The 22,790-nt window shown below is 37.7% G+C and overlaps 1 protein-coding gene across 2 annotated transcripts; it reads right to left on the reverse strand.

Moving 5' to 3' along the window:
* Window positions 1-23: 23 nt before the first annotated feature.
* LOC127427258 (multimerin-2-like) lies at window positions 24-22,487 on the reverse strand. 2 transcript variants are annotated; one of them, XM_051674744.1, is made up of 9 exons: window positions 22,065-22,189; window positions 20,077-20,205; window positions 18,252-18,374; window positions 18,054-18,160; window positions 15,606-15,704; window positions 14,763-14,876; window positions 8,899-9,305; window positions 5,738-7,217; window positions 24-567 (listed from the first exon to the last, which is right to left on the reverse strand). In XM_051674744.1, coding segments are annotated over exons 3-9 (2,625 nt in total). In that variant the 5' UTR covers window positions 18,254-18,374; window positions 20,077-20,205; window positions 22,065-22,189; the 3' UTR covers window positions 24-151. The 2 variants fall into 2 exon arrangements, with proteins under 2 accessions (XP_051530704.1, XP_051530703.1); XM_051674743.1 differs by lacking the exon at window positions 20,077-20,205 and having other exon boundaries at window positions 22,065-22,487.
* Between the last annotated feature and the right edge of the window lie 303 nt (window positions 22,488-22,790).

Raw genomic sequence — 22,790 nt, forward strand, 5'->3', positions numbered from 1 at the left:
GTACCATTTACTTATATCACCCTAGTGGTATTATTATTAACACAAGTATTTTTGGTACCATCAGCAAAGGGATGAATGACTAAGAAATGCACCATTTCAGGCAGTGGGAGCTCAAGAACATTAAATGTATTTGTCTCGCCCCCACTTCTTTTCACAGCATGTCATTGTGCTGTGTAATGAAGAGCAATAGTCCAGACAGTGTGTTATCCCCTGGCTGTCCTTTTCGTATTGATCCATGCATCAATTCTAATGTCACTGTCTCCCCTTGCCGAAGCTCCAGCAGGCAGCCTCGACTCACTGTCCCGCCCTTCTTCTGTTCCTGTCTGAGGGAGGCCACTGGAACTCCATTGCGCTTCAGTACAGCCAATGAATGTCCTCTTTCAAAGTCTAAGGTCACTAGGAAGAGATAAAGTCCAGTCACAGGGGCTTGGAACACCCCTGATGTAGAACTAAAAGCTGCATCGTGGTTCAAAGCCACATTTATCGACGTGAGATCCCCGTTTGGCCCTCTCCTGTGATCGAGGCTTGTGATGAACACAACAGGGGAATGTTGTAGTGGAACATGTTCTGAAGAGATAAATGACGTTTTTAATATATATTTTTAAAGACCTTAATTTTTGATTAAAAGAAAAAAAAATGCTTTGTCATGATGTAGTTTAAGCGTTGTCCATGGAGGGGCAGTGTTGATTGTACAAGACTTGGCAAGTCTTACTGTAACAAATGTCTCCATTCTTGGCTGTGTCCGAAAGCTAAAGCAGCTGCCTTGATGGCTCACTACCCAGTCAGTCAATGACTTGCCAGGCAGCGATTTGCATATTAATGCACCTCATAAAGATGCTGTTTTCAGACAACCTTCCAAGTCACTTTCATAGCGTCATGTCTAATGATTTAAAACTATTTCTGGTGAGCTTTAGACACACCCAAGTATTTAGAAAATGCAATGATTATTTCTCACTAGAAATTAAGTCATTAGAAAAAAGAAAAACTTGACATTTATAAACTAATTACTGCTTTAACCCGCTCCATCAGACGCTCATCCAGAATTCTGGGAGTTCAAAGGCTGGATCTATGCTGCTTTCAAAAACAGATCAGAGATGAGTCCAAAATTGTGTACTGTCAGAGTATGCACTGCGTTTCATGAAGAATGTTCTTCATAGAGGTTATGCAGGTGTGTTGTATGAATCAAGGATCATGCGCATAGTCGGTGACACGAATAACGTGATTATCACTAAATTAATTTTCTCTGGTTTTGTTAAATAAGCATAATTTCACAACAAGGAGCAACTTTCTTGGTGTATATATTACACTTTAATTTGAAATAAGCCACCTAACACGCGGTTTGCCTTTGCCTTTTTTTCTTTTCTTTTTTTTTTTTTATTCAGCATTGAATATGCCATCTCCTCAGTCAGCTCCCATGACATTACAGGATAGTATGCACTTAAGAATCTCGCTGGATGTAGTAGGGCATCCTGGTATTTCACGCATACACTTTTATGAAGGCTGCATCCGAAACCAGGAAAATGCTGCCTCCTGCTGTATATGGAGGTAGGAAGGGACCAAGGCACTTCCGAATCCAATGTTCATGGTACATCCTGTCTACTGAGATACCTTCATCTGATAGATTTTTAAGGCAGCATAGATGTATCCTTCATTGCCTGTGAAATCCCACAATACTGTGCGCACTGTTCCACAACAGCTGAGCTGAAGAAAAAAAAAATGGCGGCCGAAGAGGAAGTTGCTAGCCAATTTGTGTATAAATGTATGTTTTTATTCATTTTTTCCAACTTTAGATTTCATTTCTATTGATATAGTAGTATTGTAGTTATTAAATATACACTTGGTTATCCAAAACTCTCTTTTGTTCTAGATTATTTTTATTATTATTCAGTCTAACCAAACCACAATGAAGCAGATGCATGATGGGGGTTTGTATGGTGTAGGGATGTAACGGTTTCAAGGTTTCACAATATACCTCGGTTTTAAAACGGACGGTTATCATACCGTTGAAATCTTCTCATTGACGGTATTGCACAAAGACAAAGACAACTTTTTTCAGAACTTTTCTAAAATCCAAATCGCTTTAAGACAGAATCTGCGCCATTTACACAGCATCATATAAACTTGGCTAGATAAAATAAATCTTTAAATTGCGCCTTCCTCATGTTGCATTTGACTGTCACTCAATTTTAAAGGTGACGTGCAGGTGTCACGAGCACATCAGAAGTCCAGCACGAGCGGAGCGCAGCATACAGACATGTCTGAGCCTGAACCTTCATTCCCGCCGCCACAGAAGTTGAAGTCCGCTGTCTGAGATTACTTGGCTATGTAAAAGACCTACGAGACACCATCAATGTTGATGGTTACCCAGTCTGTAAAGTTTGCCACAAAAAATGATCGGCTCATGCGGGAAACACTTCAAACCTTTAGCACCACCTCTGTGAGCACTATACCACGGAATTTGCGCAGTGGCGATTTTAGGGGGTGGCCTGTGGTGGCCTGGGCCACCCCTGAAATCTCATTGGCCACCCTGTGGCCACCCCAGAACTGATTGGTAGTTCATCATGTTCATCAACACAAGAACGAAGAACCAATAGAAACACCTGTCAATCAAAGATGACATCTCAGGTCACTTGTTGATTTAGAGCCACACTGACCCAGGGTCAGTTTTATATTTCTGACCATTATAGTAGTGGTGGGACTGAAGCTGTGTGAGCTGATCTTTGATCAGTGGGGGGAGGGGCAGGCCGCGGGTGTCCAGGCAGGTGCCGCAGGTCGCGGGCAGCGGGCGCCGGGTCTGGAGTATAATGGTCGGTCAGAAGCACGAAGCTGACACGAGCTGGCGTCTACCTCCAACTTCCAATGAGTTGACGACGTCGATTTGTGGTCAAAAAGAAAGCTGTTATTTGAGAGGTATGTTCATCTAATCTAACGTTTAATTTATCCCGAATTTCCATGTGAATGTGAAAACATTTTTTCATTGTTACAGTAGCTAGGTTAAAGAGTAAGCTAGACCATACACCACATTCAGCATGTTATCTTTATATTGACATGAAATATGAAATGCCATGTTTTCTGATTTAATGACGGAGGTGTGTAAAGCGTTTTACAGATGTATATGTTCAATAGCTAAAGTATATATATATATATATATATATATATATATATATGGCTAACCTGTGTGTGAAATGGAAGGGTTTGTGCTGTGACTGTACTTTAAATCTTTTCATGAGTTATTTATGAGCTCTTTATGTGTATTATTGGTCAGTCAGACCAATAAAATCTTCTATACCTTATTTAACATTTTAAATATGCAGAGGCAGGGCAAATTGCACTTAAATGCTGCAAAGGATTTGACTAACTATTTTATTTGGTAATATTCAAAGTAATTGAAACTATCAGAACATGTGGAAAATAAACCTGAGTAGACACTGTAAATAGAGTTTTGTTTTTTACTGTATTCAGAGCTCAATCTGCAATTTTGGGGTTTCCAGACAGACACCTATAAGCCCTCGTAGCCAATTTCACACACTGATTTGTACCCAATTTAACAATATTTCTGCTGGACAGTGCAGTTACAGGTAATAAATGAATGAATAATTGATTGAATGTTTGATTGAATTGCGCCTCAATCAGTTATCACCTGTACTTGTATCTTTTTATGATTATACACTATACCTGATGTTATACACAGATTAATTCTCTACAATGAGAATAGCTCTTAAAAATGTGTAACTGACTTATCCTAAACATTTACTGATTTAAAATGGATGTTATGTTAAAATAACCAGAGATTCCCTGAAACTGTAATAGGTTGAAATAGAACAGGAATAGAAAACTGTCAAATGTCAAAACAACAGTCTGATATTGAATACAAACAATTCAGTGAATGCTAACATGAGTTTAAGAATTCATTTATTCTACATGTGTAGATGTTGAAGCAAAGCAATGCGATATTTACACATTTTGATCATGTGCCATTCATAAAGGTTCTCCCGGTATCGCCACCCCACACTAGGTCTGTGCCCCATCTTGGCCACCCCAGTAAAAATGTCCTGGATACGCCACTGAATTTGCGGAGATGAATGTAAGTGGAAATACAGTTCACAGGATAATAAATTATAGCCCGTTTCATAAAAACACCAGATTCAATGTAGTTTTACATGATTTGTAATGACTAGTTAGGCTAAAGTTATGTTTATGCTTTCTGTCACATTCACAAATGCAGCAAATGGATTTAAGACTAAGTGCAGTGCAACAGTAGGCCAATGTGTATGATAATACTAATAATATGTTTTATTTGTAAAACATAGTACTAAATAGTGTTTACAAAATGCATGGCTTTTGGTGTTCAGGAAACTGACAATATGCATGCAAGAAATTGACAGTGAAACTGTGGCAGAAATTGTCAGTATTGCACAAAATGGCAATAAATAAACTGCACATGAATAATATATTTTCAGTAGGTATTGTAGAATTGAACTAAATCACAAATGCAACAAATTACTGAATGCATGCAAATGCATATTTTAAGCGTTAACCTGGGCAATAATCATTACAAATGATTACAGTTCAATTTCATAAATCATAAAATAACAGTAACAAAATATTTTTAGTTATAATCATCTGACTACTGTACATGTTGCCAAAAAATGTTTTATTAATGTTTACATGTTTGTGATTTTTTTTTTCTTTTTCTTTTTTACCTTGTCGGATTAAGAGAGTGTCCTGATGTTCAAGATAAAAAAGTTAAAGGATTAAAGTTGAAGAAATCCAAAATAAAGTTCAAGAATTGGTTATAACTGAAATATTTATCTGTGTGTTTATCAGAAATAGTCTATTTCATAACCAAATATTGAACTGCTTTTAATATTATCAATGCACCTAAATACAGTGAAACTGTAATACCGTGGTCATTTTTGTGACGGTTATCATACCGTGAAAATGTAATACCATTACACCACTAGTATGGTGGATGTTGATGTAGAAAGACTAACTAAATTTTGCCCAAAACAAAAAATGACCAAAACGCCAATTGCGAGTGGGGTGGCCAGGCTTTGGTGACCCATGGCCACCCCCTAGCTCTGCCCCTGCTGTTGAATCTTTGACTGATAGACGAACAGACGAATGTTTTCAATTTCCGGTCTCCAGTGTTTTTACTCACATCTGCGTATGTTCTTAGCAGAAAATGTGATGTTTGAGTATTACGTTTGTAAAAATCATCAAAAAAGCATGTGACTCCATAATGCTGACCAAGTACTTTAGAGTTGCAATGATTGTTTTTTTACAGTTCCTCACCTGAGTGGGCAGGTGACATGAAACAATGGTCCAAAGTTAGTTATGCTGATATCATTAATTACTTGTTATGACAGCCAACAACTGAACAAGTTGAGCCTAAAATTCTTTCTTACTCTAACTTATATGTTAATGGTTGTTGGTCTCTCGTTTTGGTAGTTTTTACATTGCGTCTTGTCTTGAAACAAGACAAGAAGCGCCGCCCAGAGGTTGCTCAGAAAAACTGGAATACTGAGGTTTCGGAAACCCTACTCCTTTGGCTTACTGTTTTTGGCTTTCTATATACAGTAGAAGGACGCAGCCCAAGTGAAGGTATCTCAGAAGACATGATGTGCCCCTTCGTGTACAGCCTTCGAAGGCAGCAATTTTCAGCTTTCGGGCACAGCCCTTGGTTTTCATAATTCTTGGCAAATGAAATTATGATGATATTAGTGAGATCTCTTACCTGTTTCACTATATCTTTTGCTTCGCCTACTGAAAGATTTTTCTCCTCTTCTCTCCATCTGTTCTTCTTGGGTTTGGTTGCCCCTTCTTTTCTTTCCTTCTTTCCTTCTGACCAGCCTCCAGACTTCATCCAAATTCAAGCTTCTAGCTGAGTTGGTAAGTTCTTCTGTATGACTGAACAGTTTTTGAAATATTCTCAAATGATCCTCCAGGCTTTGATGTAGGGATGTGACATTTGCCTGCAGTTCTGCAACAGAACCACCTGGGGGCACAGTGCTGTTGCCGCAACACTCTTCCAGCAGGCTTACTCTACCTGCTAATTGCTCCACCTCTTTTCCCAGACTCCAGAAGTCACTGATTGAGTAGTCTTCATCATCATCTCCGGTAGAGGGATCTGTTAAAGAGGCCTGGTGACTATCTGAGCCCCTCACTTGACTCTTTGTGTTGGTCCACTCTGAGTACGCCACAGGGTCATCACTATTTACCCCATCTTCATCAGGATGCTTCCTCTGCAGAGAGGCCAGACTCCGATCATGGCTCGCAATCTTTTGCTGTATCAAGTTTATTCTCTGTTTAAGATCTGAGATACTGAGCTCTTTCTGTTGGCTATGTGACCAGTGGGTGAATTCCAAGACCTCTTCTCCAAGTAGCACTTCCAGAACCTCAGAGTGGCGTACAGCATCATTCAGGAGGGAAGAAAAGGTGGCGGACAGGCCTCGGATTTCAACCAACTTGGCCTCATCCCTCTCTCTTAGGTCACGGATCTCCTGTTGGCTGTCCAGGAATGAAGCCTTTAGCTGGGACATGTTGTCATTGAGAATCCGGCTTCTACCTTGCTCAAAGGCCAGTGATTCTTTCATATTTAGCAGACCCTGATGGAGATCCTCTAATTCAGTGGCCCAATGACCCTGATTCCTCTCTAGCTCTGCATCCTCAAGTGCAAGCTGGTTTTCCCTTGCTAATTGTGTCACGTTAGCCACTACCAGTTCCAACCTAACCAGTGAATCTTGAATTGACCTACAGTTACAGGCCTGCTCTGCAGTCAGTGAATCATTACTTTGTAGCTGATTATAAATGTTATCCAAGTTGACCTCTATTTCTCTCAACTGGCCCTCATGTACACTTAGATTAGTTGTAAGCTCACTAATGCTGTTAAGCAACCTGACGCGGGTAGCCTCCACCTCCAGACATGTCTCTGCAAAGTGAACCTCAGTGCGCTGTTCAACCCTCTCTACTCTCTGTCCCAGGGTCAGTAGGTCACTTTGCAGGTCCTGGACAGCTCTGGCAGTGTCTACTGAGGTCTCTGACAAGCTGCTGAGCTGTGCAGAGTTGCGTCGTGCATTCTCATCCAGTCGAGCAATGGCCTGCCACATTCTTGACTCCTGTGCTGGCTCAGCATGCTCCGTCTGCAATGACTTTTCCAGCCTCTTCTGGTCAAGTCTCACCTCCTCAACCAGCCCAGTTAGAGATTTCAGATTCACCTGTTGGTATAACACCAAAAATATTGGGTGGGGTTTAAAAGTCCGAGTACATATGTGAAAATGCATCTATTTTGCAATTGTCTTATTTAATACAATTTGTTTTCATTACACATGATCTCATAAGCATAACACCTTGAGTGAAAAGTTTAATTGAAAAACATGAATTTCAGAATTTCGTATTTAGTATGTTTTCCTTTTGCTTTAATGACAGCATAAACTCGAGCTGGCATGGACCCCACAGGTTTGTGCAAACCTGATGATCCATGTTATACCATCTGAAATGTTCCAAAGAGCATTTTTTGTGTTTCAGTGAAAGCAAGGAAATCTGACCTTGGGGTCAACATGGTCAATCTCACAAATGTGCTTACAGTATTTGATTAGTGACCTAGAAATAGTGCAGAATATTAAATATTTCTTATTAATTTTACGTCATAACATTGTCTTGTTTAAAAAAAAAAAAATTAAGATCCTAAAACATAGGGTTTTTTCCACATTTAAATTAGATTTTGAAAGCCAGATTTTCCACGTGGTCTCAGCCTTTTGAAACCCACTATAATTCATTTATATATCATGAAGACCTACTCACTTTTTCAATAAGTTAAGATCATTGATTATTTATGCCTGATCTCATTAAAAATGTTGTGACTGTGGCAAATTTTGGGCAAAATGATATTACGTAGCAGCTCCTTACTCGTACTACGGCAGTTCCGGGGTTAAATGTCCACTGAGTGGCATTAAAAGCAAGTTACATTTTCTCCCAAACAGATGAGCTTTTTAAGTTTAATTCTCTATTGTGTTTTAAATCTAGAAAACCTACCTACTTATTCTAAACGCTGAACCTAAACCTATCCGATAGTGTCATAAAAAGCATGCTTGACATTAACAACAGATAAGGTTTTAAAGGTTAATGTTCTATCGAGTCCTACCTACCTCCCAACCCTAAACCTAACCAACGGTGTCATTAAAAGTATATGTGAGATGAAAAGCGTGATTGCAGCAGTGTCATTTTGTGGTGCTTTATGACACTTTCGGCTCACGTGTCAATTTGTGTGCTCTTCAGGACTCATGCCCGGATCTTTTGAATCGCAAATGCTTTGCTCTATCAGTTGAGCTACCGTGCAATTTGATCACACCATGCAAACGTTAAAATTTAACACAGGCAGTGGTGGCTCAGTAGTTAAGTCTCTGGGTTACTGACCAGAAGATCAGGGTTTCAAGCCCCAGCACTGCCAAGATGCCACTGTTGGGCCCTTGAGCAAGACCCTTGACCCTATCTGCTCCAGGGGTGCCATATCATGGCTGACCCTGCACTCTGACCCCAGCTTAGCTGGGATATGTGAAAACAAATACATTTCACTGCATATATGCAAAAAAAATAAATAATGTATAATGTGTGACCAAAATAAACGCTTCTATTCTATGATGTGCTTTAGTAAAAGTATTTTGATGTCGTTAAACAGCATTGTGTGAGAAACAAGGCTAAATGTTTTTATGAACTGATTATCTTCTTTCTTGTGATTTATGTAAAGGAAATGTTAATTTCATCAGGAGACTGTCATGAGGCCATGTAAAAATCATTTTGCAAAAATTTAGGTAAAGTAATGTGATTCTATGAGACTAGGTGTTATTCATGATAGTGAATTATGCCTACAGTATTGTATTAGATATATTTGTGAATAACCTGCGCATCCTGACTCTGACTGATCTGGTCATCCATCTCTTCCTTCAGTTTTGTTAGGTTGTGCTGGAGCAGTTCTTGCTGGGTTTGCAATGCTCTCTCCATCTGGTATCTCTGTGTATCCAGTTGGGTTTTAATTTGTTGGATCTGGATATCTAGTCTCTTTTCAGAAGCTCCACTGTGTGCCTTAAACCTGCTGGACCTGTTGTCTTCTTGTTCCAGTCGCAACTGCTGCAAGTCCTGAGACAGTACATCCACCTCACTAGACAGATTCTCCAGTGTCCGGTTGAAGCTTTCCAGCACTGGCTGAAGCTGACTCATCATAGTTGACATTAATTGATGCATTGACAGCAGAATGGATGAATCAAGGAACGTCAGAGGTTGTGAGGTAGGGTTCCCTTCTCTGGCACCTGGGACATCAATAACAAGCCTTTCTAAAAGTTGCAGCTTTAAGATTTAAAATAGGTGATATTGGGGTTAGTTGTCACATGGGGAAGTTGTCACAAGTAAACATCTCAGTAAAGATTTGGAATCAAAAGTCCAATTGTGCAAACTTGTGTTTTGTGTAGCAGAGGTTGTGAATGATGATTTTAAACACCTAGTTCAAAACCCTCTGAGTATAGGATATTGTGAATTCTACCCTTCAAATTATATTTTCATTATCATCATATTTTTGTTATAGCTCTTTTGTAAACAAGCAAACATTTTCATAAAAGTCAGGTCAGGGCATGTTACATTTTTTGTTGGGGCAGGTTGTTTTAACTGTCATAAATTTATCAATATGTCAATTGTAATATTTTTTTGACACAATATTTGTGTATTATAAATATTGGAGATTGGAGAACATGTTCACATGAAACCATAAAGTGTGACAACATGCCCCGCACAATTGTTTTTTTCCTGGGCATTAATAGTGAAAATGTTCAATAGGTTTTTATTTATTTTTTTGTAGCCAAGACTTTTTTTTTAATTAGTTGCCAAAGTGAGGCACAATCTCTCAAGTTCCTCGATGTGACTTTCATGTGATTTCGAGGCTTCCTCAGTTGCCAACAGAATTTGAGAATTGTTGGCGTCAAGGAGAAAATGGAAAGTGGTAGGCCAGTCAATTTCTTGGCCAATCTACTTCCAGAGATACTGGGAAAAGAGCACTTTGATAAACCCATACAGATTGATAGAGCTCACCGAAGTTCTAAACCGACTAAGGATGGTAAACCCAGGCCCATCATTGTTCGACTACATCACTACAGAACAAAAGAGTAAATACTATCGCTGCAGTGCATCACACAGTTCTCTTTCCATGTTTCTTTGATAACACAGTTTGGCAGTGGTCATCATGGTGATGGTATCTTATGTCAGTTGATTCACATAAACACGGTAATGGAGTAGTAAGATTAGTCAGTTGGAATGTACAGGGATTAAATAGCCCGGTGAATCGGGGGGAAGACTTAAGATCACTAAAGGTGGATATATGTTTTCTTCAAGAGACACATATTAAGAAAACTGCAGTCAAACTGCTCTGCCAACCTTGGGCTTCGCAGGTGTATCAAAAAAAATGTAAATGTTAAAGCATGAGGGGTTGCCATTCTAATACGTAATAATGTACCATTCGTACATATCCAGATGATTTCTGATCAGAATGGAAGATATGTAATGGTGCATGGGAAATTAGACAGCAAAATGGTGACGCTTGTAAACTTATATGGCCCGAACTTCGATGATCCTGTGTTTTTACAAACTGTACTTTAAGCCATACATAATCTGTCTAAATCAAAAGTGATTATTGGTGGCTATTTCAACTGTGTCCTGGATTCTGTGTTGGATAGGGAGCAACTACAAATGAATGTATTTAAAAGTACCTTACTTATCAATAAGCTTGTGGAATATTACAATGTAAAAGATATCTGGAGGTTATTATACCTGACCAAAAAAAGATTTCTCCTTCTCCCCAGTACATAAGACCCACACTAGGATTGACTACTTTTTACTGGATTCAAATTTATTGTCCTCAGTTTCAGGACGCAATTATCACAATATTATTATATCAGATCATGCGCTTGTCTCGCTCGATCTTAAGCTAAATATAGATAAAGGAGACTACAGTTGGTGGTTGAATACCTCCCTCCTAAAAGATCCAAACTTTTGTGAGTTCCTTAAGGACAAAGTAAAATTATTTTTTGACACTAATGATAAGGGAGATGTACAGGACTCTACACTCTGGGAAACCCTGAAATCTGTTCTCAGAGGACATATAATCTCATTCGAAGTAGCAAGCCACAAGCAGGCAGGGAGACGATTGGGCGAAATGGAAAATCAACTCGCAATTTTGGAAAATAAATACAAAGAAAATCAAATAGAAGAATTGTTAAACAAGATTATCACTTTGAAATATGAACATAATGTAATAACTTCAAAAAATGTCAAAAACTTAGACAAAAACTATTTGAATTAGGTGAAAAACCCACAAGTTTTTGTCTCAACAATTAAGACAGATTCAAGCTTCATGGGTCATACATAGTATTAGATCATCAGCTGGTGGAGTACTGACAAACCTCAAAGAAATCAATCTGTACTTTGCAGACTTTTATGCTGAGGTTTATCAGATGCAATGTAAAATGTTACTTTAGATCATTAACAATATTTTTTCTGGATTGCACTTTCCCAAGCTCTCGGATGAGGCTGTGGAGGTGTTAGTCGCTGATATAAACTTGGAGGAGATCATCTCAACCATATCCTCTTTTGCCAATAATATAGCTCTGCGTCCAGATGGTTTCAGCATAGAATTTTATAAAAAAAATTGGTGATGAAATTTCCCCTTCTTCATATGATAAATCATTCAAAAGATGTTTCTAGACTACTGCCTTCATTATATAAGGCTAACGTAACCTTGATCCCAAAACCAGGTTACGACCCTATGTTGGTTTCATCATATCGTCCAATTTGTTTGTTGCCCATTGAAACTAAAATAATTAGCAAGATTCTAGTTGAAAGGTTGAAAAAGTATATTTGTGCGATAGTGCATTCAGACCAGACAGGTTTTATGCCAGGGAGGCATTTATTTTTTAATCTACGATGCCTATTTAATATAATATATAGCAAGCACACAGCTAAGGCAGCTATCATCTCTTTAGATGCACATCATGCTTTTGACCAGGTTGAGTGGCCATATATGTTGGCAACCCTGGAACAAGGTTTGGGAGCTCCTTTAAGAAATGGATTTAAGATTTAAGTCAGATCCTGTTACCTCTCTCATTACCAATCTGAATATCTCTCCTCCTTTTGCTGTGCACAGAGGAATCCAACAAGGTTGCCCCCGTTCTCTATTTCTTTTTGCAATCCTTATTGAACCTCTGGCACTGAGTATTAGACAGAGTATGAACATTGCCTCTATTGTTGTAAAGGGCACCGCACATCAACTCTCCCTATATGCTGATGATATACTTTTATTCATTTTCAATCCTCGAACATCCAACTTCGCTTCTGTCGATGATTAGAACATTTGTCTCATTCTCAGGTTGCATCTCTAAAAAACATTTATCTAAATCAAAGGAGGCTGGGGGCTTTAACCTACCAACCGTTAAAAATGATTATGGGGCAGCACACTTAAAAACAATTTCATGGTGGAAAAAGGGCCCTTTTAAGGAATCTAATTCTTGCCCTGCATGGCTTTCCATTGAGCGCAACCTATGTAACAAGACTTCACTTCTTGCCCTCCTGAATAGCCCAATTAAAGTAAATAAATCGACTTACGGTGATAGTGTTATTATTGGCAACTCATTGATAATATGGAAACAAATTAAGGTTTTTGTAAAGGCCCCAGGAACTTATACTGATAGTCCAATATGTGATAATCATTCATTCATTCCTGGTTTGGATGACAATGTTTTCTTGACGTGGAAAGAGAAAGGGATTTTTGATGTGGGGGCATTATACATAGATGGTGTATTTGCCACCTCCTCTCAGCTTCAGAATATGTATAATATTCCTACATCGAGTTACTTGAAGTATTTGCAAATTCAGGATTATGTTAGAAAACCCATACCTAATTTTGGGACTATGTGTAAACATGTAACACTTGAATGCATTAACAAATTTAATCCATTAAGCCATGGAGCAGTGTCTTACTTTTATCAGGTGTTGCAAACGCACATCTACTGACACAATTTCACATAAGGAGGCTTGGGCCAAAGAGTTAGAATTACAGATAGATGATGACCTATGGGAGGAATGTTTAAACAATATACATAACTGTTCAGTAAACATTAGACACAAATTCAAAACACTGCATCATCTGTTTTATTCTAAAGTTAAGATCCATAGGATAACCCCAGAGGCCCCCCCATTTTGTAACTGATATAAAATAACAGGGGGTACACTAGCTCACAGTTTTTAGTCATGCAACAAGCTGTGTACATATTGGTCAAAGATTTTTCAATGTTTCTCTAAAGCTTTTAATAAGAACCTTGAACCAAACCCCACTGTAGCTATCTTAGGAGGAACAAGTCCATAAAATATAGAAAATAAGTATGAGAAGCAAGCTATATCTTTTGGTATGGTCATTGCAAAAATAATTATTTTAACTATGTGGAAATCAGAGGCAATACCAACATACACAAAATGTGGATGAAAGAAATGGGAAATATATTACATTTAGGAAGGATAGCATTTTATTTAAATGATAAAGCATATATCTTTAACCAGATCTGGAATCCTGGAATGGACTTCTTAAAGAATAGAGTTTGACATTGAACTCCACTTGCCGTGTAATTATTGTGAATTTGTACATAAATTTTTCCTTTGTGAATAGAAACATTGTCAAAAGTGATTATAACCAACTGTGTAGTTTGTACAAGGCACTGGACTTTTTGTATAATTTTGTATAATGTTGAAAAGGATAAATAAACATGGGGGGAAAAAGTATGTGGCAATGCAGAAATTGACCCAAAATTAAAGCTCCCCTGAGAAATATTCACTGGGGTAAAAAGTAAGAAGTTGCCTCGATCTCCTCTATCAAATGCTAACAATAGAAAATGCAGTTATAAAAAACAGTGATAATTATTATTATAATAATATCATAACAATTATTTTTAAGATTTACAAATTTCAATTTCATAACAAAATTCCATCATGAATTGTGTAATGTTTAATCAAATTAAAAGTAGTTTTAATTGATAAAAAATTACTTTTTTATTAAATTGAAATGCGTAAATCTTAAAATATTTTTTGAGCTCACTTGAGGTTATACACTTAAGATATCTTTATTTCTACATCAGCATATTGATTCCTCGCAAAGCCAGAGAAATTCTCTTCTTCACAAAGCTTGCACAGACAGCCTCCATGCCAACACAGAGTCCCATGAGTATATCACTGCATCTGACCTAGCTTTTATAGTGCTTTCTTTAGAATTAACCCTTTCCTTGCAGGCCTTGAACACAAACTGTGTCACTGAATTGCCTTAAACTACAACAAAAGCATTATTTTAATGGATGTTCCTTAATAAGCTGCATTTGCCTTTAAACAGAATGATCTCTTTGGCAAGATATAATTTCAATGAATGAGCCTCTGGAAAAATCCAAATAGAGTAATTCCATGACTCATCATGAGCATGTGGTTTAGTGACTTTTTGGCCTTCTTTCAGTCTCTATCTGGCTGTTCACATCTTTGGGTGATTACATCCCTGTTGAGTTTGTTTATAAGAAAGACAGGATATCCTCCAGAGGAAGGCATCATTTTTAAAGTAGTCTTGGTTGTTCATTCAAGTGTGGTTAAATTGACCATTTCACAGTATGTCTGCTTTAATGTATCAGTAAATATGTTTCCCCTGTTTACTCCGGTCTGTATTGCTGCAGGACACAGATTCTGATTCTTACCAACAGGGCTGTGGTTAGTATGAACAAGAAGTGAAGAATCACGAATGGGAGCCTGCTGTAGAGGTTTGTCATCCCAGCCCGCATCCTCTAGCAGGTCAGTCTCCATTTGAACTCCTAGAAGGAAGAGCACAGAGTTTATTAGAAGGCAGAATGTGGGAAGGAAGTTAAGCAAAACATTGCAAGTCTAATTTAGAGCCCACTCATAAGAAATTTAGAGCCCACTCATAAGAAGGTCTGCACTGTTTCTTTTATCTCTGTTTTTTCAGCACATCTAATCTAGAATATTATAGCATACTCCACCCAAAGTTAAAAATAATGACCAAATATTATGAATCCAAATATTAGTTCCCTTTTTATTGACTAAGAATACTGTTTCAAAGAAAGTATTCTGACACACATGGGACATTTTATACACAAACTTTATTTTTGATTTTAAAGAATTGCAAAAGAAACCACTCAAGAAGCAAAGTAAAAGGGGCACAAGGGTTGGTCCCTTTTAAAAGCCTGGGAAAGAATTTATAATTGTTTTGCCTGCCATAAAAATATTACCCTTCCAGATATTTAGGATATGTGGAAAACATTGCTTCTGTTTTCATTCCACTTAAACACAATCCTTGCTTTTGTTTGCTGGCATATATTGCACTGCATTTCCAGCTATCCTGAGTGCCAGCTGACTCTACCTTTCCTGTTGAAGGACACTCACTAAGCCAGAGTCCTGCTGGATTTTTCCTCCAGTTGTCAGAAGCAAAGAGAAAGATAATTTAAAGTAAACATGTAGATGGTGGTGAGGTATGAAAGGCTGAAGGCAATGCCAGCCTTGCCCATATCAAAACACAGACTTGCCTGAGTCGCCACCATTGTTAACCTTAGACACAGAATGTTCGCTTTCTGACCGGGCCTGACTGGACTTTGAAACATGCTTCTCATTCTCTGGAGGTTTTTCTGAAAAGAAAAAATCAAATAAAAGTGGAGAGGAAGCAATAGATGAGTCATAACACTAAACTGGATGGGGTGATTATTGGCTGGTGTGTCCCTTTTTAAAGTAGAAGAATATTTTTGTACTACCATGAACACTCTGATCAAACATTTTCCCTGATAATTAAGCTGGTTCTGCACTAGCTGAAAAAGCACCTTCATCTGTTTTGCTTTTTTACACACTTGTTAGGCCTTGCACTAATGCTTGATCTGAGAAGACAAAAGGAGTAAAAAATAAATAAAAAAATAACAGTACAGTAAATGTCATACAAACTGTGTACCAGATTAAGGGGACAAGGTTTTTATTTTATTTTTTTATTATTTTTATTATTTAATATATATATATATTAAGTGTTTTAATCAACAAAAGGTTAGGTTATAGAATGATGCCTTTAAAAAAATATATATATTTTTTATTTTTTATTTATTTATTGACTATTTGAGATCTTTTTCGTGACTGAAAAGTCAAGGAACATTTTTGTCACCATATTTTGATAATGACTTGTCTACTTAATCATTATTCCATATAGATGTGCAACAAGTTAACAGTTGTTTGCCGGTCATTATCGCAGAATAAACCCATCCAAGGTGACAATACATTGCCTACCGTCTATTAATATAGATTTATAAACGTTCACATGTGTAAATATAAGCAACTGTTATGGTCGCTTTCTTACCTCCAATTCCGGCTGAAGAGCTGCCAAGCCATATTGTCCGCGGCCGCGTAAGTGTGGTCATACATTACACTTTCACCGCTTAATCTTTCTGCGTGACCAGAAATAATAAAACAGAAACTGCAGCCGCTGCCACGAAACACTGCTTGCTGTTCATGTTTGTCTGTGTGTTCTAGTGATGTCCAGTTATTTTCTTTGCAATGAGATGCTCAAACTAGTTCACAAATCAGACTGAACGCTCTGGTCACAGCAGTTCTCGAGTCAACAGTACACTGAACTGAGAATCGCTTTGGAAGTGTCCGACATACTGAGAACCGATGAGCTGCTGACATTGAGCATGCATGTGATTAAGGGGCGAAATATATGTTTCAGGTGTATTTTGCTGAACAACAGAAAGTATAACAAATAAAACATACTGGAAATATGTTTATGATGTGATTGTATTTCCGTTTTATCAGTGTATGAAGATAATCCAGTCTACAGCTCTCGAGTCAACAGTAGGCTACACTGATCCAGGGACAGCAGCTCTCGGGTCAATAGTACACTGTCCCGCGACAGCAGTTCTCGAGTCAACAGCACACTGATCCGAGGACAGCAGCTCTCACGTCAACAGTACATCGAGTCGATTAGAGAAGTTTGCAAGTCACCAGTAGACTGAACTGAGTATCGCCTCTTTCGGATATAATACTGAGAACAGCTGATCAGTGAGCAGCCGATGAGCATGCGTGAACCAAGAACTTGAATTGGGGGCGAAACGTTTCAGTCGAGAGATGTAAACGAATTTTACTATTGAGTATTGTGCATGCAGATTATAACTGAGTTGTGATGAGCTGGATCATGGATTCTGTTAAAAAGGGTGAGTTGATTAAGACTAGTTTAATCACTTTATATGGTTTAGACGTGTAGAACATCCACGTTTGTATATCAGTGTCAGTATAAGGTGCTTTAGGTGCAAAACTTTAATGTAGGATGTATTGTAAGATGACTGAATGTGTTTGTGCGTGTATTCTAAGATGCCAGCGTATTAGCATTATGTATGGTGACGTCATTATGCGATGATGTAAATGAACTGGTGGATCGTTTTTTTGAACCGGTTCATTGAAACAAATCATCCGAAAGAACCGGTTTGTGGAAAAGAATCGGATTTCCCATCACTAGTGTGTTCACATTTCGCACGGAGGCAGTGCTCTTTCTATTATTTCCAAAAGCTTCGGGTTGATTGGCTGCGAAAATGGGCCATGACAGTGAAGCGTTGAGAAAAGTCAAAGGCAGTTGTTAAGTGTGACACCTTCCCTCCATTTTTAATTGGTAAATGTGACAGGCTCTCTGACTAGGATGATAAATACCTGATTGGTCTCTATCCCTAAAGCCCACCCCTACACCTACCCCCAACCATAACCCTACTAGGGAGTCAAAAATCCCAGCATTGGGATGTCCCGTATTTTGGCCGTAATGAAGACTTCCCATTCAAGACGCCTTCAGTATAATTTGTTACTTTTAATTAGTCGCTTGTAGTTTCAAAATAGTAGCTTGACTGTAATGCTAATACTTTAAATTATGAGCAGCTTGTTATTGGCAGTTTAATCTTGGTATTGCAGTTTCAAAGTAGCTTCCACAACACCTGATCTTGTTACATTGTTACCTTTCTCCTGGCAGTTGTGTCCTCCATAACCTGGGCAACACTTCCACTGCAAAGTAGAGAGCGCTGTCTGCTTCTGTCTGTACATAGGCCGTGAGGACAACCTGTACCTGATCATCATCATCATAATCATCATCAGGAAGAATAGCATTGTTGTTAAAATGTAAGTTCTGAGTTGTGAAAGTTTTTGTTGTGACTCACATGGTGAGTTGGCAGTCAGGAGTTCCGTCGGGACAGGGGTTTACTGATTTCACTGTCTGGGTCTCAGTGCCACAGAGTACGGCTGTTGTGACTACATGGTGGTTGACATATGCACACCAGTTTCTGTATGGAGAAGACAAATTCAAACTAGATTTACATTTCTTGAAGGAAACAGTCATGCTTTTGATTGTATGTAAATGGAATACTGCATAAGAGCTGCTCTGCCATGTTCATTACACTCAGCATACGTCTTGATTTAATTTGACTGCACACAACAATCAACATATTTATGCTGAATATATGCAAGAAAGACACGATCAGTCCAATTTAAATATGCAATTATTACAATGATGTTAGTCACATTTTGAAAGCTACACATTCTATTGATTTAAGATAGATTGTCAATGGTAGATTTTCAAACTTTAATCTTAAATGTCTTTAAAAGTATTTAGTTTACAAAAGACAAACCTGGATAGCCAAGATTGATATTATCTACAAAACTACGTTAGTAAGGAGTTTGTACATTAAGCGGCACGACCTGAATTCATTTCAGAAGTTTAATACTTAGAATATCAATACAGTGTTGACTTGTAAGCACTGTAAAAATAAAAGAAGGGAACCCAGGGAAAAGAGAAAACTGAGAGTAGAAATTACAGCAATCACAGACTGATGAAGATGTACGCTCCCTGACCCTTTTGTTTTCTTGTGGTTCCCTTCCCAAACATGCTTAGAGACAGATAATATCTCCTAGTAAAAGCTTTTATATGGCACCCTATTGTGCACATTCAGCCCACAATGATTACAATGTTTAAACTTTCATCATATTAATAATAATAATAATCATATTTTGGCTAGTCTGTGTTTTTCTGCGTTGTAATATTTCATAAACAAACAAAAACATTCACAAAATATATTCTAAAAACCTGAAACCATAACCAGCATTAGAGAAGTTGCAACATGTTTCAACTTTCAAATGGTAGCAACTGGCCTCTCTTGCACGTCTGTTTTATAATAGCATTGAAATAGTCTTGTTTCATAACACTGATGAACACTATAATTGCTGATAATGCAGAAACTGTGTTGCAGGAGGACAGAGGGCAGTTCACAGTGCCGTTTTCATTATGAAGATTATATAAGAGCCGTGTGACTGAAAAAGCAACTGTAGTTAAATAAGTTTTTTTTCTTTTAATTCTCTCTCGCTCGCTCGCTCTCTCTCTCTCTTTCACTCTTTCACTCTGCTGTCTATGTTGTTGATGCACAGCTTATTCTAAAGTTTATAAAACTTACTCTATATAATTAGTTTTAGAGTAATTATTCATACTAAATGTAACTCATATTATAATATATTACATTACATTGCATTATATTATATTATATTATATTATTATGAAATCGTATCATGTTGCTGATGCTATTTTAACAGTTAACAGCCTACAGTTAATTTTATGAACTATTAAATGGTGAAGAATTGTTCATTCCGATAATTATTAATAATAAATGTAACTCTTCATAGGGTATGATATGATATAATATGATACTACATTACATTATATTAGATTGTATTGTATTGCATTATTGTTTATGCTTTATTTATGCACCAAGTAGCAATGTTGCAAGGCAGCTGCAAACAGTCTACAGTTGGTATTATAAACCATTTTACATAGGAGGAATTGTTAATTCCGATAATTATTGATAATAAATTTCTTTTTTGAACATTTATTTATGTTATAATATTATTATTATGGACTTTTACCATATTGCTGATTCCACTGTTTTAAAAGCATTTAAAACTCTGTTTCACATCTTGCCTAAGAACGCCTCTTACCTGTGGTAAAATCACTTTAGTGCACAGCCTCTCATGGCTTATTGCTTTATTTATTCCCAGAAAATTACTGCATACCAGTGGCATTTCTTACTCATCCTTTTTTTCAGCTGACCTTCCTTTTTGCATCTGCTGCAGAAACAAAGAGATTAGATACAAGTGGGTTGTCCTGTTTCTTCTCTTTGCCACCTTGAACCATACATCCTTTGTCCAGTAAGACATCAGCCCCTATTCAGCCACTGATTCAGTCATAGCCTGACTGAATGTAAACCCTGTCTGCTGCTTTATGGCTTTATCATTAATCTGTCTCCATGTACCCACATCTGCACATCCTTCATCAGTCCACCTTCATCTTTGCCCCCTCATTTTATCTCTTTCATTCTAGTTCTTTTATTTTCCTTTAAACACATAAACACTTTTGATTTGCACTCCTCCTATGTCTTCTCTGGATTCATCTTCTGCTCATATTCTTTTGTTCTGGTCCAGACTAAAAGGCACATTGCTCTTGTAAACTGCTGTAAGGGTACATGGCCTCTGCATGTCTGTTACATTGCAATGAGCTTGCCCAGTCTATTCCAGACACTTAAGAGAACGGCAGAGATCCCTGTATCCACAGAACTGACACTCAACAGTCTTTATTTGGAGTGTCTCTAAGATAAGACAGAAATATCAGCTACACATCTAAGAGAGAGCTGGCTATAAAAGTTGGCAGAACAGCTGCCCGCGCAAACCCTTCCCAAATACATGGTACCCCTCTTCAAAGTCTGAAGGCTGTATACTGTATATCACATTTAGCTGGATACATGGAGATCATGGAACTCAGATCACAAAACAATACCTTCCCAGAAAAATGTCTTGCACTAGTGGAGATCACTGAAGCCCCAACTTTCATTTGCATTGTAAGATTACTGTAATCAAGCCTCTAGGGCAAATTAATTTGCTTTTTAATCCTCAAAACAGAGGGAGAAAGCAATGGAGCTTAGTAAAGGTAGTCGCCATATTTAATTGATGTGAATGAAAACAAGGCAGTGTAGGATAGATCTGTCTCTTCAGTTGGTTTTACTGTTGAATACCATAGTGTCGGCTGTTGTCCTGACAAGATATTGAAAATGTCTTTCCAAATATATCCAGCATATATAGGAACCCCTTCAAGACTGCTTAAAAAGCATATTCCAGGTGAATACTCAATGCAGTTTGTTGAGAGAATACCCAGAGAGCGGAGAGCTGTAATCTAGGCAAAGAGTAGCTTTTTCAAAGAATCTCAAATATAAGATTTGTCTGGTAACACTTCACAATATGGTTATATTCACACTAGTTAACTGCTTTAGTTGACATGAGCTAACAATAACTATATAATAAACAATACTTTTACAGCACTTAATCTTGGTTCAAATTAATTTTTACATAGACTATACATTTTTAACATTAATTTAAATTGTATTATGTAACATTAGTTAATGCGTTGTAAATTGACATTAACCAAGATTAATAAATGCTGTTAAAAAGAATTGTTCATTGTTAGTTCAAGATACCTAATGCATTTACATTGTTAAATACTACCTCATTTTAGTAATATTATTATTCATTATAATCATGTATTTGTAATATGTAATTTAATATATATTTAATATTTTGATTATATATTTTACTAAATAATTTTATTAAACTTTTATAATTTATAATTAATTCTAAGCATACCATTTGTATTATCATTTCTGGTCTCTACATAATTCCCTTTTTCCAGTTTGATGACTTCAGTGTAATTCTTAAGTGTGGAAAATAGTAAGAATTAAAAAATGAGTAGGTTTGTCCAAACTTTTGACTGGCAGTGTAAAACTCTGAACAATGGGGTTGTAATAAATATGAAGACCTTAAGAAACACAGCCTTGTTTTAATTCGTGTCAAACTAACTATGGCATCTATCCTGACTAATTCACAAAACTCATACACAGAATATTTTGTGTCTGAGATCTTAAGTCAATACGACTCACCCTCTATGTGCAGGTGGATGTATGGTCTCTCTTGAGGGGTGTGCAGAGTTTTGAGATGTGCCAACAGGTGGCATTGAGGCTGAGCTGTCGTGTTGTTGATGTTCATGTGGTTTGGTTAGATGAGCTGTTCCAAAGGTGCCAGGCATCTGCTGTACCCATCCTCCAAGCCCTACTGCCTCATCCTCCTCCATGTCAGGGTCCCTGGCCCTCACCTCACTGTGGCAGCTCAGAGCATTGAGCACCGCAAACAACAGCAATGGCAATGCTTGGGCCATCTTGGCTTTTCACTCCTCTGAAACACACAAAGAAGCCAGAGGCACTGGAAGCATTCCCCCGGATAGCAGTTTATTTTAAGTGTAGCCTTGAATAGCTCTGGAAACTCCCCTCTCTTCTCTCTTTTTCTCTCTGTCTAAACCAGCCAGTATCTTCAGCAACATGCCTCTATCCCCACCCTCTCAGTTCCCACTCCCCCTCTTTCTCACTCCCTCCTCTCTCCCTTGACAGTATCAACACCTTCTAACAATTGGAGGAAATGTGCTCTTTGCTAAAGTGCTGTAACCGTAAATCCACATATTGCACTACTTATAATCTTATGGCACACACTGACCGCATTTAAGCTTACACAATGCTGTCTTGTGCATGCTATGACCCTCATTGCAAGGAAATGGTGTTTTGACTGTTTACATTTAAATTTCTTTATTTGGCAGATATTTTTATCCAAAAGCG

Source organism: Myxocyprinus asiaticus, chromosome 36, assembly GCF_019703515.2.
Source record: "Myxocyprinus asiaticus isolate MX2 ecotype Aquarium Trade chromosome 36, UBuf_Myxa_2, whole genome shotgun sequence".
NCBI classification, from domain to species: domain Eukaryota; kingdom Metazoa; phylum Chordata; class Actinopteri; order Cypriniformes; family Catostomidae; genus Myxocyprinus; species Myxocyprinus asiaticus.